This window comes from Cottoperca gobio, chromosome 16, assembly GCF_900634415.1.
Source record: "Cottoperca gobio chromosome 16, fCotGob3.1, whole genome shotgun sequence".
Classification (NCBI taxonomy): domain Eukaryota; kingdom Metazoa; phylum Chordata; class Actinopteri; order Perciformes; family Bovichtidae; genus Cottoperca; species Cottoperca gobio.
The window spans coordinates 10,680,430-10,698,870 of record NC_041370.1 but is presented as its reverse complement, the minus strand read 5'-3'; the positions used below and the strand labels follow the sequence as shown (position 1 = coordinate 10,698,870).

At 43.4% G+C, this 18,441-nt stretch overlaps 2 protein-coding genes across 2 annotated transcripts in view; one reads left to right on the top strand and one right to left on the bottom strand.

Annotated features, from left to right (window-relative positions):
* chrnb2 (cholinergic receptor, nicotinic, beta 2) overlaps nucleotides 1-15,390 on the top strand; it is a 20,091-nt gene extending 4,701 nt beyond the window's left edge. The window contains exons 2-6 of the mRNA XM_029452174.1: nucleotides 4,405-4,550; nucleotides 5,700-5,744; nucleotides 7,444-7,553; nucleotides 9,647-10,775; nucleotides 13,180-15,390. Of these exons, the coding sequence (XP_029308034.1) occupies nucleotides 4,405-4,550; nucleotides 5,700-5,744; nucleotides 7,444-7,553; nucleotides 9,647-10,775; nucleotides 13,180-13,332 (1,583 nt within the window). The 3' untranslated portion in view covers nucleotides 13,333-15,390. The remainder of the gene's footprint in view (nucleotides 1-4,404; nucleotides 4,551-5,699; nucleotides 5,745-7,443; nucleotides 7,554-9,646; nucleotides 10,776-13,179) is intronic.
* A 697-nt stretch (nucleotides 15,391-16,087) lies between these two features.
* Nucleotides 16,088-17,934, bottom strand: s100t (S100 calcium binding protein T). Its single transcript, XM_029452306.1, has 3 exons — nucleotides 17,849-17,934; nucleotides 16,699-16,861; nucleotides 16,088-16,602 (listed from the first exon to the last, which is right to left on the bottom strand). The coding sequence occupies exons 2-3, from the start codon at nucleotides 16,858-16,860 to the stop codon at nucleotides 16,441-16,443; spliced, it is 324 nt and encodes a 107-aa protein (XP_029308166.1). The 5' UTR covers nucleotide 16,861; nucleotides 17,849-17,934; the 3' UTR covers nucleotides 16,088-16,440.
* Nucleotides 17,935-18,441: the final 507 nt, after the last annotated feature.

Sequence of the window (18,441 nt, the reverse complement as noted above, 5' to 3'; positions counted from 1 at the left end):
AACACCTATTAGCACAACATATGATTGAAAAAATGCTGAAAAAAAGCAGCAAATCTTCACATTTGAAAAGCTGGAACCAGTGAGTGGTCAACAGGGACTTAAAACATTGTTGGATTATTTAAAAGGTTTCGTTTCAATCAACTACTCGATGAATAAACTTTAACATTTGTCAAAAATGTTATTGTATTTGCACCATCTGGCTTTTAGCCTATAAAATGTCGTGTTGGAGGAATCTGCAACTGACACCTTACAATACACTCTGCTTTGATCTTACCAACTTTTAATCTTGTTTTTCTTTTGTATTTATTACCATTATGTCCTGTTCGTGCGGGCACATCTTAATAATGTCTGTCTTTGTATTTTATTTCTGCAAATACAACATAAAATCTGACTTTATCAAAGGGCTTTGTGATTAAGTTTATATTAGTGTTAGTAACAGCATTAGTATTAATATTATGGTGTTGTTTATAGGAACAGAATTAAATACGGAAGTGAAGTAGATGCATACAAAAGGTTTTTTAGTGGCATTGTTGTAAAAGTGCATTTCCATTATTGATCTTTTTAAAAGTACAAACTCGACTGGCCACATTTCTCTTGACTGTGAAGTTTGTCAAATTTGGCGACAATAAAGCTTCTTCCGCCCTCAGTGAGTTCACAGTAGGATGGTTTTGAATTTGGAGGGCTGGAGGATCAATATTAATATCTCAGTTCTACAGGCACTACAGAGCCAATCTGGTGTTGCCGGTTGGCCAATGGATCTCTCCATTATTGATTTAGGGATATTTCAGCATGAAAAGTCCCAGCTGCGGCCAAAAATCTTTTTTGGCAGAGTGCAGAGAAGAAAGCGACCCTACTTCCCCTCCAACCTTTTTTCATTTGAGCGAGCTGTATAAATAGAGATCATCACTGTAATAGTCTTAGCGGGATAATTCAATTTAGCTCTCGCTTCGCCCTCATTTTCTCCACATTTGTCTTTACGGCGTGCGTGGACTCTGGCCTCTAAGTAGCTCTGTAAACTGCAAACAACATTTGCTGTAAAATTTAACGATTGATGATTTTATATGATTAAACAAGTAACTGTTTACAGCGATCTTTCAAAAGTGATGAGTAATACCTACACACGTTTTGAGGACGATCAGCACGCTAAGATCAATGGCTGTTTATTAGAAGTAAAGAAAACGAAGGGCAGTTGGGAAGCAATCAAACTCTGAACATGGCTACCATCTGGTCTGTTCCCAGGCTGTGTCACTGAGGTGTGTGTGTGTGTGTGTGTGTGTGTGTGTGTGTGTGTGTGTGTGTGTGTGTGTGTGTGTGTGTGTGTGTGTGTGTGTGTGTGTGTGTGTGTGTGTGTGTGTGTGTGTGTGTGTAACTTCTCTCGCTCCAGGGTCTAATAGGGAGCCCTGCTGAAATATTCATAGTGTCACATTAAGTTTGCAATATTTGCACTGGAAAACAACCAGAATACAACCTGAGCTACCGGCAACATTACAACCACTCAGCTCGGCCTTTAGCATGACAGCGTGTCGTATGTGGAGACGGAGAAAGAGAGTAAGATCAGTCTTTGTTTAGAAGCATTAGTAAGTGCTGTGGATGAGGACAGACATGTTTGTGCAGTGATCAGCCTGGAGTGTGTGCATATTTTTATCAGCCATGTTCTTGAGATAAGAATAAACCAAAAAAGCTCTTTGTTTTATTCCCTAATTTGTCTCAGTGTCGTAAAATATTAGTCTAGACTTCCATCCTTGAGCCCATGCATGCAAACATTTTAGGAAAAATAAGGTGGAAATACAAAGTCTCAGAGAGTGGATATGTAAGCTGCGTCAACACATGTGGTGGGATGCGTATGCCTGACTTTCTTTTATTCTAATAAGTACAGGAGCTGATGTGGAAATATTGAAACGATTCAAACATTTTGACAGCCTATGTCACAATGTTGAGATACACTAGAAATATATATATCTCAGGGGCTATTTTCAGACCTACACAAAACAAATCAAACACTTGTTCCTTGGCCTGTTGAAATGTATCGTCAAGTTTGGCACAGATGCTTCAAGATGCTTAAAATAATGCAAGATATAAAGCAAATATAGTCCTTCTCACAAACTATGTTACAAAGAAAAACAACTGAATATCCTTGTGACAATTTAGTAAGACTTTTAACATGTCATCTAGTCAGTTTGAAACCATTTACATTATGATTATGGCAGATGGAAATGTCGGCCTTTTCTGCTTCATCATTGTTAAAGTGAACTGTATTAGCTTTCTGTCTCATCCGAAAGTGTTATTGCCTTTGGGCTTCTGGGAATAATATACATTACTCATATGGTTCGAGCACAGAGAGTAGTGTTTATTTCCCTCATGAATATGTACACACAAAAAGACACACACACACACACACATGATAAAAAGCAAGTGGCGCCTGTGCACAATAAACAACCAGACTGCTACACACATGTGCTGACAGGATGTGTATTGATGATGGTGGATTAGTGAGAGAAGGGGCAATAAATGGACAGTGGCTGTCAGCGACCGGGAGATGGAGATAACAGGAAGGATGAGAGTGAGGGAGACAGCCAGGGGGGAGTGAGGGGAAAATACGGGGCCGGCTCGGATGATGGAAAGACGGCGAAAGTGTGAAAGAAAATGAGACGAAAGAGACTGGACGCAGAAAAGAGCAGGAAATTTAAAAAAAGAAGGGGAGGCGGCGAGAAATTGCGTGTTTAGTTTAGAGGCATGAATAGAGTTCTCATTGATCCAGAGGCAGAGGCTATCACTCCTGCTCAGTGAACACAGCAGTGCTACAAGGCAAGAGGGAGAGGGGGGGGGGGGGGTGGCGATCAGGGGGAAAACAGGGGGAGGACTGAGTGAGGGAAATGGTGAAAAACAGGAGAGATACAGTACGTTCAGTTTGTTTATAGCTTTTCAGTTTGCATTTTAAAAGGCCATTTTCATATTTTTACATCACTTATGCAACAAGTCCCAACTCATTTTTAAATCTCAAATGTACAGTACCTATTCTTCTTTTTGATTCTTCTTCCTTATGTATCATGTATACATCATTTTTTCTCTTTGCCATTTGCAGCCTACGTATTTAGTCTTTCAATACAATTAATAGACTGCACCTTTATTAACAATTAATTGCATTATTCATACATTTTATTGATCAATTAATCATTTGGTCTCTTGCAAATGCTCATCACATATTTCTAAAGCCTAAAATGATGTCTTATAATTGCATGTTTTGTCCAAACCCCAAATATATTTAATTTACAATGAAAAAACAACAACCAAAAAATCAGCTTGATAAATGACTGGGCTCTTTTGTTGCTTGACTTATCAATACCTTGACTACATTTTAATATCGTTTAGCAAGTGTTAATTTCAGTAAGTTTTGTGAAGATTATACGAGGGACTGTTGAAGGAGTCGTCTGAGGTTTGTTTAGGTCTTTGTCTTTTATCATAAATGATTTTGATTGTTCTCTTTTTATAGTTTTTGTTTGTGCGTAGGCCCCTCTTGAAAATGAAAGCATTCATCTCATTTATCCTTGAACGGTGAAAATAAATCGAAATCAAACATAACCGTGTTAATTTTAGCCGAATCCGCTTTTACATGTTTGTTTCCCTGCCACGTTGATAGCCTCTAAAATAGCAGGGTTAAATATGACAACCTTGGTACCAAGTTAACAGCCTGTGTTTGTGTTCTGGGGGAATGTGTGAGGGAATTGTGAGAGGCAAAAGATGCAGCACAGGAGCGAGCAGATGCCAGAGGCAGGGAGAGAGAGGAAGGAAGGAGGAGGTGCAAAACAGTTGTTTTCCTCCATGCATCGTGTCTCTCAGTAAAACGTCGCCCCTCCTGTGTGTGCTGTTGTGACAGCTCAGCCCAAACTTGACCACTCGCACTGTTGCGACTACAGTCTGCTACAGAAGGACGGAGAGAGGGAGCGACGGAGGGGCTAAGACAGGGGAAGGGAAGTGGGAGACGGAGTGAAAATAACCCAAAGCTACAAAAGACTGGCAGTTGAAGAGAAGTGCAACACAGCAGAGGGGAATAGATAGAGACAGAGCAGAGGCACGAAGAGAGCAATAGAGACAGACAGGATAGTGATAGAGACATTCAGACTGGTTGACTCATTCTTATGATGTCAAGTCTTGTAAGAAGTGTGTATCGAACTGTGCTGACGTGCTCCAGCCAGCAGTGATGAGCAATGCCATGTTTCAAAGGCAGCTCTCCATGCTGGCAGTGAGGGCAATGGCCAAACACAGAAACCCAACAGCACTTCATAATATATATCCAACACGATAAAGAGTCTTTTTCTAGAGTGCCAAGAGAGGCACAGATGGCTGCACCATTTTTGACTCATGACAGCGGCAGATGATGATGATAATAATGTGTTCTCATTACAGGCGGCCTCGGGGCAGACACAGAGGAGCGGTTGGTGGAGCATCTCCTAAACCCTGCCCACTACAACAAACTGATCCGTCCTGCGACTAATGGCTCCGAGCTGGTTACCGTGCAGCTGATGGTGTCGTTGGCCCAGCTCATCAGCGTGGTGAGTGTGCACATTACTGACACCCAAACACAAACCGTGTGCAGTGCAAGCCAATATGTTACTCATCCTTTCATTTTGACTATGCAAAAGATGCACAACTCCAAAAGGCGGTATTAAATACACGTAGAAGGTATTTGAAAGGTGCACAAACTGTAATGCTTGAGACTGATGCTGGATACTTTTACTTGAATTGATTACTTGACTCGACAAAATTGATTTGTATTCGCGTCTCGTGGTTAAAGCTGAGAATGAAGCTTTCTAATTTTGAAAATCCAAGGAAATATCAAGTCTGATAATCATTTATCCCTTCGCTCAAGGCCTGATCTGTTCACCGAGTCTCACATAAATCTATTCAAAGCATTTTGAGAAGACAAAGGCAAACAACCAGTGGTAGAATAAGTATTAAGATCTTGTACTTAAGTAAAAAATAGCAATACCACAATTTAAAAATACTCTTACAAGTAAAAACCCTGCATTCAAAATCTTACATATGCAAAAGTAAGTATTATCTCTTATTATTATTATTATTATTATTATTATTATTATTATTATTATTATTATTATTATTATTATTATTATTATTATTATTATTGTTATTATTATTATTATCATTATTATTGATGCAGTAACAAATAAGCTGTATTTTAATATTCTTGCAGCTAATTTTACTAATTGTTATAGATTATTCTTGGGTGGTTTCATTTGATGTCTTATACTACATTGTATTTATACTCATAATTGTTTTTTAAAAGTGTCATCTGCAAAGTAACTGCCAAATAAATGCAGTGGAAATGCAAGTAGAAAGGAGCATGCATTAAGATACTCGAGTACTAGTAGCTCAGAATTGTACTTACAGTAAGTACAATACTTGAGTAAATGTACTTTCTACCACTGCAGAACATAATAACTACTGTCTAGGAGCTAAAAATGCTCCACTAAGATAAATGACAGACGCTATCAAGTTGCAGATTGCAAACTTGTCTCAGCCTACGGGGACTAAAAGTCAGGATATCTCGGCTTCGCTGCTTCAATTTTATTCCTTCTTTTTATTTGTCACACGCATCCTTCAGCTTGATGGAAGTGCTGTAATGAATCACTCAGGTGCCCCTTTGATACAGTTAGTAATGTGTGTGTCTTCTTTTTCTGCAGCATGAAAGAGAGCAGGTGATGACCACCAATGTCTGGCTAACACAGGTGAGACTTCCTACGACTCCTCCTCCTCGAAAAAGAATTGAAGACATAAAAGATGATGAGAATGTAGGCAGTGTAATGGTGTCGTTGGGCTAGGGACCAGATTAAAGAAGGCTGAATAAGCAAACATGTATCATGCCGGTCCCCTGACTAATAGTCCGGATATAACAGACCGAACAATGCTGTAAATATTCAAACGTGGATGCTTTTACCTTAGATTTCACAGTTTTACTGACAGGTCAGTTGAAGTTTATCACAAACCACAAGGGACTTGGAAAGTGGTGGCAAATGAGGACACTGTCTAATGCTTTCATTAAAAATATGCTACAGTTTACATGCTGATTTACATTATATAATCATAAACCACAGTGGTATTACACCTGTAGACCATAGCATACAATCAGTGGTACAGTTTCTGGAGGGGACAGATGCATCCCTATGCTCTATATGTTTCACTGGTCTAACCACTCATGTGGAGCAGCAGCCCTGAGATCTGACATGACTGGTGAAGTGTCCGACAGCGAGAGAGACATCAAACAATACACGTCCTCCAAAATCCAAAATCTGACAGGAGAAAAATGAGAAGGGAGTTGAGATTTATGAGCTTTTTTTTCCCCCACCAGAATCCCAGGTATCTGATGATACCAAAAAGCCCTTTGCACAAATACTGAACCTCTATTTCTCAGCTGATGAATTTGACAGTTTGTGCTTACCTACCATAACCTCAACCTGTGAGTAATGTTACCCTGATTAAGCTGTGACCCTCTTCTACATGGCTGGCTCTTTGCATGATTACAGCTGAGGCCTATAACATGATAGAACATGCAGGTGTACACATTTACAAACACTAGTTATACAAATGCATTCACCCACACACATCGTCAACATACAGTATGTGCTTGATTTTGAGGACAGGTGTGAGAACAAATGACACGGACGTGTGTTCAATTTGCAAGCTATATGAAGCATTTCTCAGTCTTTTGTGTATTTTGTCACCCTTGTGGATGCTGCATTTTAATTAGATCATTTATAGCTTCATGCATCTGTCTTATGTTGACACACACGCACACACACCTGAGCAAGTTAGGATTTATGGCACGCAATGGAGCGTAGAACGGTCATCAGTGCTCTATGGATCTCCTGCTATCAGTAAGCAGGGGAGCCAAGGACAGCCGTCCTGAGCCAAGATAAACTGTAATGACCACAATGCATCACACTTACGGCAGATGACCTAGCATGAGCATTACAGCTCCAACATGGCCATAACATAGAAACGCCAGACAGAACTGCTGTTGCAGGTCGTGAAGGATTCAATGTGGCAATGTCAATGACTGACCCACAGCATGCTGAACAAGATAATGCTGTCTTTTAAGAAAAGGTTACGCAGAGGACGTGCTGATGCTACAGGAACGGCGTATGCCATTTTAATCATGCTGATTGGTCTGTGGCTGGATCATTCAGGGTCGGGTTGGCATGAGCGTTTCAATCTCTCTCTTTGAATTATAGTGTAAAAGCATGATGTTAGCGTAGAGGGACAGAGCACAGGATGTTCCCCAGGCTTGTGATGTGTCACATTGACCACCGACTGACCGACGGACAGACTCAATGACGGACGGACGGACCGAGTCCTCTCCAGATGTCCTCTTGCTGCCGTGTGATCGGCACACGAGTGATTAAGCATTTTGTTTATATTGGCCCTCAGGAGTGGCAGGACTATCGTCTGACTTGGGTCCCTGAGGAGTTTGATGGGATGATGAAGGTCAGGCTGCCCTCAAAACACATCTGGCTGCCTGACGTTGTGCTCTACAACAAGTGAGTCACTCACTCACCCTCCTGCCCTCCCTCCCGAAGACACACACAGGCTCACAGATGCATACAACACTCATATTGAACCGATAATGTTTTAAAGCTAACTGTGTGTGATCCAGCTGCCACCATTGTGTGTCACTTCAGATGAGAATGTAAATGAATGTATCACTGTGTAATGCATGCAGGCCCGCATGCACACATGACTGAATATGTCCAGTGTAATCAGTTCATATCAATCATGCTACGTTACTATACAGTAGCCGTGATGGAGTTTTCTGCACTACACACCCCGATAGATACATGTTCTGAAGCAACTGAGACGAAGGACTTAAACATATTTACACACGATCAAACTCTGCTTTCTTTTTGGGTTGTTGTGAAATGTAAAATGTGTGATGTTTATCTATTTATCTGTAGAGCTGCTTGATAAATAACTATGTATTTGTATTTCAATTGAGTTTGTAATTTTTAGGCCTGGATTAGACAGACCCACCCTTTGTGAACGCTAACTCCAATGTAGGGCTACAATATACATCATGATAAAGGGGTTTCTCTTCTAAATATTGCGACACTGTAAGCAATGCAATGTATTGCGATTTTTAATATCTAATTTTAGGAAAACTGTCATAGCACATCACCATATGCATAAAATCTGAGCACTAAAATTAAAAGATGTTATGCAATCAGAACAGTTTGATCTGTTATCAAAACACTTCACAAATGAACAACTGTCTGCCACAATTATCTGCTTGTAAACTATTAATTAATAATGTATCCAGTGTTTTTTGAGAATCGATACAGTATCACAAAACATAATATCACTATACTCAAGTGTATCGATATTTTCTTACATACCTACTCCGATGCTAGAATACTTTGCAGTACCTTACACCAACACCAATATATTTTTAGGAATATATAATCTAGTTTTGATTAAGTCTTAAAACTATGGGCTGTTTCCTGCTTTGCCCAGTTGGTAATCCAGATTTGAGCGTTTGGGCAATATGGTTTAAAATCAACCAAATGCAAAATGTATGCAAAATTACATGTATGGAAAATAATCCAATATTATGTTCAATGCATTAACTGTATTACATACAATACTAAATTGTGTGAAACAGAAATGTGCTTTGTTTGTTTGCAATTACAATTAGCTTGCATGTCTGAGGGAGGTGGATGCAGACGACATCTCTCAATGTAATGGAAACTGAGTGTCAGCCTACAGTATGTAAATCAGCTTATCAGAGTACAGTGATCTGTCTGGCCTTCTCCTCTTTCCCTGTCCCAGTCCTTACTTTACTAAAGATTAAGTGATGACCCGCAGAACTCTGGATAAAATGATCCTGTTAATCCCACGAACGCCAGGTTGACACGCTATCTTCCCAGTTCTCTTCACTGCCTCGAACTCCTGTCAGTCCACCTACAGTAAACAGCTTTATTAGCGCTGCAAAAAGCCGTACGAGAGACTTAGAAGTCTCCTTTAGATTTTGTAACTCGTTTTGCAATAAAGTTGGTGTTTCTGAGAGTGTTCTTTGGCAGGTGGGTCAACTGTGTAATCAGTCGAACATTATGAATTATCCTTTTGCACATGTCACATCTCACCACCATTAATTAGTTCTCTTTTCAAATGCTTAAAAAAAATGGAAATTCAATCTACAGCTTTAATGTTGTCAGCTGACTTCTGACCGAAGTGTCTAATTCGAGCCGTTTAACTCGGCCCTGTCTGACCTGTGAGATGTGTTTCCTGTCTAGACTGCATGCTCGCCCTGTTCCTTGTGTTTGTAGAAGCAGGTGTGTGTTTGGACTTGCTGCCTTGAGACACCTCAAATATCTGTGTGCGTGTGTGCCTGTGTGTGTGTGTGTGTGTGTGTGTGTGTGTGTGTGTGTGTGTGTGTGTGTGTGTGTGTGTCCTAGAGCTCTTTAATGAACCTGTATTGCATAATGAGATGCATCATGTTCCACTGTTCTCTCAGGGGAAAAATCTCATTATACTTTTTGTTTACAAAATATAATTTTTTTTTAATGAATAGTTCTTGTTTATGTCTGACACTCCTTCTCTTTTTGGTCTTTCTCCTCTCCTTCTTCATCTCTCTCAGTGCTGATGGGGTGTACGAGGTGTCTTTCTACTCTAACGCGGTGGTCTCCTACGATGGCAGTATCTTCTGGTTGCCCCCGGCCATCTACAAGTCAGCCTGTAAGATCGAGGTCAAGCACTTCCCCTTTGACCAGCAGAACTGCACGCTGCGCTTCCGCTCCTGGACTTACGACCGCACCGAGATCGATCTGGTGCTCCGTGCTGACGTGGCCAGCATGGACGACTTCACGCCCAGCGGTGAGTGGGACATCATCGCCCTGCCAGGCAGACGAAACGAGAACCCAGCTGACCCCACCTACGTGGACATAACGTACGACTTCATCATTCGCAGGAAGCCTCTTTTTTACACCATCAACCTAATCATCCCGTGTGTGCTCATCACCTCGCTGGCAATCCTGGTCTTCTACCTGCCCTCTGACTGTGGCGAGAAGATGACGCTCTGCATCTCCGTGCTGCTGGCTCTCACTGTGTTCCTGCTGCTGATCTCCAAGATCGTCCCCCCCACTTCACTGGACGTCCCTCTCGTGGGGAAGTACCTGATGTTCACCATGGTCCTGGTCACTTTCTCTATCGTCACGAGCGTGTGTGTGCTCAACGTACACCACCGCTCGCCCACCACACACACCATGCCCCCTTGGGTCAAACTGGTGTTCCTCAACAAGCTTCCTGCGTTGCTCTTCATGCGCCAGCCCAGGAACAGCTGCGAGCGCCAGCGGCTGCGCCAGAGAAGGAGGGCCCAGGAGCAGAAAGACGGTGGGCGCAGCGGGGAGGCGGGGGCCCTGATGGTGGGGCTCGGGCTGGGCAACGCTGGCGGGAACGGAGCGGGGACCACCACAGGGGTGTTCAGCAAGGAGGACAATGACCCTTGTACCTGCTATGTGAACCGGGCGTCAGTTAAACAGTTCGGAGGGGATCTGGGAGGAGCAGGAGGGGGATCCATGGATGGTCTGAACAGGGTGAGGGAGGGACGGGAAGGGGGCTCTGGAAACGTGCCACGGGGGAAGCAAGCAGCAGGAGGACCTGCTCTGACTCAGGCCCTGCTGGCTCAAGCCTGTCCGGGCTTTGAGGAGGCCGTGGAAGGAGTACGCTTCATCGCCAACCACATGAAGAGTGAGGATGATGATCAGAGTGTGAGTATCATATTCTCTGTTACCATTCACACCATTACAGTAATATTCTATATGGCCTCTTATCAAAGCCCCACCAGCATTATAACGATGATCGTCAGAGATGACAGTAAGAGAAAATATAAAAGTAATCTTTGATTAAAGGTTTATTCATTTAAGCACCTCTACTGAATATCTTTATATTAAGAGTGTCACTCGTAGTCATCAGACTCAGCTCACTGGTTTGGTTTTACAGCTCACAAGCCTTTTTCATCGCAACACACTAGGCAGGTGTTTTCAGCAGAATGAAAAATCTGATCAACACCTGTATGCTACCTGCCCAGCACCAAATATATCACATATCAGGAGAGACTTCAGAGATTTGGGCCAAAGTATACGGGAGCAGCTCTCCTGATACATTACTGCTCTACTCTGAGAGCACTGGACAGGCCTGCAATTCCTTGTGAGGCAGTTGAAGCACATTAAGCTCTTCCTCCTTTACAACAGATAGACACCGTTAGTGATTAGCTGGGGAACGCAGTGGACCATTTCGTAGCTCAAGAGACAGATATTTCTGGTTTAGTAGAAACAAAAACAGAGCTGAGAGTAAATATGGAAATTAATTTCATCAGGTAGCCAGAGACACAAATGCTAATGTTGCCACATGACTGTTGGCTAATATGTTCACTAAATCAACTTTATGACGTGATAATGTCAACGCTTGTTTACAGCTTTTTGCTCTGCGTCCAAGTTGTCTAGAAAGAAAAAAACCAATAAATGTAAGCTTAAATAACCAAACACATAAAAGATAAGTTTAACTAAAGTTTTTAAGTGAAACACAAAAACACAAGGTGATGGTGATGCCAATAAATCCTTTATTGCTGAAGTTTACGGCTATGCAATTTCTTGCCAACACACTTCAATACAGATATACCTGCAATAAACAGATACCAGACTGCTGATGTATCACCTGGGCTCTTCTTCATATTAAAATACATATATTATCTTGTGTCTTTGTGGATAAAATCATAGCATAAATTGTCTTATTTTATGTGCAACATTACAAACTATAAAAAAAAACATCATGAGCAGCACAGATCTGCTGTTTCAGACACGATAGAGCGGCACAGCTCTTCTTTTTGAAACGCATGGGGGACTACACCAGAGCATAAGCAAAGGCGACAGATCTGGTGACGTAATCATATCTCTCTGAATATTCAACATAGACATGTAATTATAGCAGCGGCGGCATGACGTGTGCATAGAGAAGGAGTACAACTGGAGAAGTGCTGGAATAGAGGAACCAAGACGGCACAGTGAGGGTGGCATTGTTTGTCGCTTTTCCTCAAGGGATCTTAGGAGCGCAGCCGTCTCTCCTGGAATGAAAGAAACTGACATGGGAATCAACCATCCTCTGTAATTCTGTCCATCATTGTCATCGTTACCGTCCCGTTGCCATGCCGACCGCTTTTAAAATCCACCCTCTCTCCTGGCACAGTGCGTGGCGTGTCAGCCCTTCCCCTCCCCCTTCTCCCCCAAGTCATCATCGCTGGTCTCTCTCTCTCTCTCTCTTCGCGCCGGGGCTCGCGCGCTCATCCGCGGCTAGCGCGCTCGCGAAGGCGAGCGCGAGCAGAGCGAGCCGCGCGCGGAAGCGAGGCGCAGACGCGAGAGAGAGGCGGCAGCGAGCGAGGCGCGCGAGAGAAGGCGAGAGAGAGCTCGAGCGGCGCGAGCGACGAGCGCAGAGCGCGAGAGAAGCGAGGCGGAGGCAGAGACGCGCGGCGAGCGAGAGGAGCGAAGAGAGAAGCGAGGAGCGAGAGAGCGAGAGAGCGCGCGAGCGAGAGCAGAGAGCAGAGAGAAGAGAGAGGAGAGAGACGCGGCAGCGAGAGAAGAGAGAGAGAGGCGCAAGAGCGCGAGCGTAGCGAGCGCGAGCGAAGCCGAGAAGAAAGTCGACGAGAGCGCACGTATAGATATCTTCCTCTGTCTCTCATAGCTCTCTCTCTCTCTCTCTCTCTCTCTCTCTCTCTCTCTCTCCTCTCTCTCTCTCTCTCTCTCTCTCTCTCTCTCTGTCTGTCTGTCTGTCTGTCTCTCTCTCTCTCTCTCTCTCTCTCTCTCTCTCTCTCTCTCTCTCTCTCTCTCTCTCTCTCTCTCTCTCATCTCTTCTCGTGTCAGACCTCATCAGAGCTGTCTGGCAGCACGAGTCTCCGCTCACATCAACCCTTCACCTCTATTAACCCTTGTTGCATAGGGAAAGACAAGAGGGGTAGTTAGAGAGAGAGAGAGAGAGAGAGAGAGGAGGAGAGAGAGAGAGAGAGAGAGAGAGGAGAGAGAGAGAGAGAGAGAGAGAGAGAGAGAGAGAACGAGAGGTGGGATTCTTCTCACCTTCATTTTGTGTCTTCACCCCCGTTTTAACCTCTGTTCCTCTCCACAGGTAAGCGAGGACTGGAAGTACGTTGCCATGGTGATCGACCGCCTCTTCCTCTGGATCTTTGTGTTTGTGTGCGTGTCCGGCACACTAGGCATGTTCATGCAGCCGCTCTTCCAGAATTACACAGTCAAGACCATCACCAGCTCGCCAGGCTGACCATTCGCAGGCCGAGAACACGCTGACCTGACTGCTCCCCCCCCCCGACCAATCAGCACAGCGGGACAAGGGCCGGAGGTGTGGGGGTGGGGGGGTGCGGGTCTGGGTTTTATTGTGTCTCTTGAACTGGAAACCAGGACTGGAACTGAACAGCAATCACGCCCATTACCTTTATAGTAACGTTTTTGCAACGAACAAGTGTTTTCCTTGAATGAAGAAAAAGGAAAACACCATCATACTCTTAACTGCAGTTTTTTGTCCAGATGTTTAGTGGACTGACCTCCCCTTTCTGGTGGAAAGGTCCCTCCCTGCTCTCCTCTTCTGTCAGGGAGCGAGGATGCTCAGATTTACTCCTCATTGAACCCTACGCCAGTCTTTCAACACTTTCCGCTCGACGCTGAACGCTTAATTGACACTTGACATGCCCTCCTTCAACTATGACATTACCCATTCTCAATATCGACTGATGTCAGAGGGAGCTAATCAGAAAGGGAAGGGAGGTTCATATTAAGGTTCTTATACATTCATTTGATTTATTTCAGAAATCCACTAGTGAACTGATTCATTATATTTTATCATAGCATAGCGGCTTACCACAGTATAGCATTAGGAATATATTATTAAGATTTCTCTATGTGTTAGCTCATGCAAGGGTCTGTTGCTGATAGAGAGGCCATGGTGTGTTGTATGATTGTATAGATTAAACAAGGAATGTGATATAAACTGTACTACACAGTGGTGCGCACACTAACACAATATGTGTACAAGCAACAGATTGTGAATACAGAGAGGGGACTTGAATTAAAGAAAGAGCCAGGTTGCATTATTCAATAAAAGGGATAAAGTAATAGATGCTTGGACAGCGTTGTGCCCATTAAATAGAGGACGGCAGAGGCCAGCTGTGCCAGAGTGCACAGATGCAGTGAGACGAGTTCAGCTCCAGAGAAACTGAAGAAACTGAGATGGTGGATAGGACTGCCTATATGATTGACAGTGGAGAATGATTGCCCCAAGATGGAGTTTCTAGAGCTCAGTTGAGATGGTGCAAATATCAGTGTTAGAAAAAGTAACTTGTAAATCAAATTATATTGATGGAAGGAAGGAAAATCGATCATGGAAATGAAGCTATTATGTGTATTAATATGTAATTTCATATTTCAGTACGTAAAGCATATGTATGCGCGTGTGTATGTATGTGTATGCGTGCCCCACACCCCAATGCGTCACATCTGTCAGATACGATGTTCAGGAGATAAACTGTGTGTGTGTCTCCCCCTCCCTTCTATTAATCTCTGGCAACCTCTCTCCACTTCTCTCTCCTTTATCTGGTCTTCCATGGACAAACACGTTTCTGACATTTAAGAATACTTACATTCTCTATTCATTACGGCAGTTTTCCTTTTCATCATGGACCGGCTGATTCGTCTTATTTCCACAATCTTCCCATGTTCCCTGACAACCAAGCGAGAAGCAAAAGGCATGCAGGGAGAGTAGGGGGGGGTGAATTACATTTTCAATAAACAAGAAAGAAATGACAAGAGGGCCAAAAGCTGAAGCAGTCGCACCAGGCAATAAGTTACAAATTCAAAATCATGAGAAGAAAATAAAAAGACAGGTAATAGTTATAATGATGTTGCAGGAGGAGGAATGAAGCAGGATAGGCAGAGACTAAAGACTGTTACGGTTGTTTCGCCAAAGGAAAGCCACTATAAACTCTGGAAAAATGCTGTCTAATCCTCTATCACTCGCTACGAGATCGTGTGGCCAAGTCTGCAGCTAAAGGATGGGATTACCCAGGGGGGGATCCCTAACAGATCCCGAACAAGTGTGAAAAGCCTATCAGAGAGCTGTGAAAACTGTAGCCTGCACGGCTCCACACAGACAAAGTGCTGCTGTCCACTCTTCTTCTCTCTCTTTGACCTTTTCCACTCTCCTTCCTTTCTTCTCACTCCCTCTCTCATCATGCTCCCCCCAACTTTCACCCTTCTCCTTCCTGACTCTCAAATCTGCTCCTGTGCACACCTTAACCGGTCCAATAAAGGTTGTAGGTTCAGATTAATCAAAGTGTGCGTCTGTGTGCCATGTTTTTACTCTCTCTCTCTCTCTCTCTCACACACACACACTCACACACACACACACACACACACACACACACACACACCCACACGTAGCCTATAGTCTGTAAATTACTGTATTACCCAAACCTATCCTATTAATCTTACACCACAGGATAGATTGAAAGAAAGAAACGTTTCCTGGCTTTCTAATGCCGAGGCTGGTAACTTCCTTTTTATATACTCTCAACAAACACACACACACACATACCTTCACACTCCTGCAGTGTTTGTTTTCTTCTAGGAAGCAGGGCTTTTAAACAATCATGGGTGTAGGGCCCAGGTCACTTCAAGTTCTCATTATTCTGCTGTAAAAACAGGACTGTAGGTACAGTCGGTAGCTGCTCCTAAACACCAATACACCTGATAAACTTCACACCACAACAGAGGTAACTGTCACTGTCGAAGACTTAACTACAAAGTCCTATACTGTATATGTCATTAATACAATATAGATATCCCTTTGCTCATGATTGATAGATCTATCTTCAATCGACATCCATCCACTCCACTGCAATAATCCTCTGCTGGATTCGATTGAGGGCCGTTTGCTGCCACCTGGTGCCCATCGTGTGTTCCTACTCATCTTCTCTGCCGTAATAAAGTACAAGCGACATTGTATTGTTTGAGTAAAGGTCACATTTATTCTTTTCAGGGAGTAAATTTCTTTGCTTGAATGTGTTACAAAAAACATGAAAAGAAAAAAGAAAGATCCAGATCTCCAGATTTTCACATAAATACTGTTAGTAATGGATTGATTGGACATTGCAGACAAAATACACAAACACACAACACTTAGTGCTCAAGTGACTATTAGACGTGTGTGTGTGGGTGTGTGTGTGTGTTTGTGTGTGTGTGTGTGTGTGTGTGTGTGTGTGTGTGTGTGTGTGTGTGTGTGTGTCCATGACAGGATGTCCTTCTTCTACCGTCTAAACTGAACTGTTTCCTCCCTGGAGCTGTTTGCAGAGTGGACGTCCTTGTGCAAAGACCATGTTCACTTCTTCTCTGGTTTGTCGTTGAACTCCAGGAAGAAGTCGTTACAGGCCACGGTAAGAGCTCCGACCAGTATGATGAACTCGGTGAAATCTACCTCACCGTCGTTGTTGGAATCCAGGTCTCCCATTACCTTATCCACCGCCTCCTTATCCTGGGCGTTCTGCATGTGTGAGGATAGAAAACACAAATGAAGGCTGAATCTATTTTATACACAAAGAACTGTGCATCTTGTATCCCTAAGTGTCACCTTACTTACCCCCAGGTAGTTGCCGAGCTCTGCGGTAAGCATCTCTTTGAGCTCAGCCCTGCTCAGTGTGTATTTGTCCCCCTCGTTCCCAGAGTACTTATGGAAGGTCTGGATCAAGAGCTGCATGGCGTTCTCCAGGGTGGTGGCGTTCTCTGAGTTGGGCAATGACATTCTGGAGAAGGACAGAATAAGAGGAAGGGTGAGAGGAGGAGAAAGCAAGAGCAGTCCATGTCCTGCCTGCAAACTTTCTGGAGCATAGAGGACAAGCCTGTCAATCAATACATGTTGAAGTCCCTCTCGGTTGCTCTCTGTCGCACACAAATGCATGCATACACACTCTTTTCTCTTGTTTTTCAGACAGACAGATGCACGGAGAAACACACATAGAATCATGGGCTGCAGTATTATCACTGAGATAGCAACAGACTATCTATCTATCTAGTGACAGGAGAGGTGGACAGTTGGAAACCCTGCACAGCCCCAGAGTCAAGTTTGCTCCGTTTCCGCCCTGCCAGTTGTCCTGATAAGATTTTGCTACAGATTAAACTGATCCTCAATCTGTTTGTTGCTTTGCCCAGGCGAAAGGACGCCTGGGAGTCAGGACGTAGTCAGTGCCGACATGTGAGCCAGCTGATAAGAGTGAAACTCTAAGCTGGTAAAACAGACAAACCAGTGGAGGAGATGTAACCAGGACATGCAGAGGAAACGTGATCTGGCTTTTACTTTAGTTCCACCGGACGGAAGAAAACACCGGAGACAGGTGTAAGTCTTTGCCTTTCTTCAACCTTCATCACCTCTGAACTGTAAAAGACTTTTCCTAACTGTCAATGACATCTTACATCAGTCTGTCCCCGCCGACACAGTTTTTTCCAGCGTTTGATAAATCAACGGCGTAAAAACTTATCAGAAAGACATTTTTGACAAACTGTATTCGAGATACATGAAGGTTCCATAACTTATGAGTGAACAAACAGAAAGGTTCTTCTGTCTTTGTTGTTGATTTGCACAAGTACGTTCAACAGGCAGTCCACCTACAGAGTGCATTTGCTGCATTCTTAAAGATCTACTTTTAAAATTAAAAATATTCAGAAACAAACTCTGAGGAAAAACAGAGACACAGCTTTCAGAGATGAAGTCTCTCCTCTACATAATGTCTTACCTGAATGGAGGACGAGTGATGGCCTGCTGGTCAGGTGCAGAGAAAGAAGGCAAGAGCGAGTGATGAGGAGAATGAGGAGGACAACGTCTTAAATACATCCCTCACTCCACCCATCCCACCTATTCCCTCCTCCTCTCCTCTCCTCTCATCAGACACCTGCTATCCTCCTAATGGACACAAAACAGATCCACCTGCCCCCCTCTGTCAGAGATGACATATCGAGTAAAAAAAACACATGGAAATCTCCACGGAAGTTAAAATACCAAGTGTAAATAGTGATTTCGAGACAGGAGTCTGCAACATTCATAATTTGATGAGCTCAAAACCAGACCAACAGTATTTTCTGAGCACTATGAAGTGCCGTGCAGTAATCCTGCTACCGTGTTGTGCAATCGCTTCGTACTTCATGTCGAAATCAAAGAACCGGTTTAGGGAGGAGGGAGTGCTAAAATAAATACAGTACCAAGAACAAGATGAATAACGTGATAACTATTCATGTGTGTCTGGTTTAAAGCAGCAGAGAGTGTTGGGGTATGTGCAGAGGTAACATGTTCACTGGAGGAGGAGGCTTGATACAGTATCCGAAGGATTAG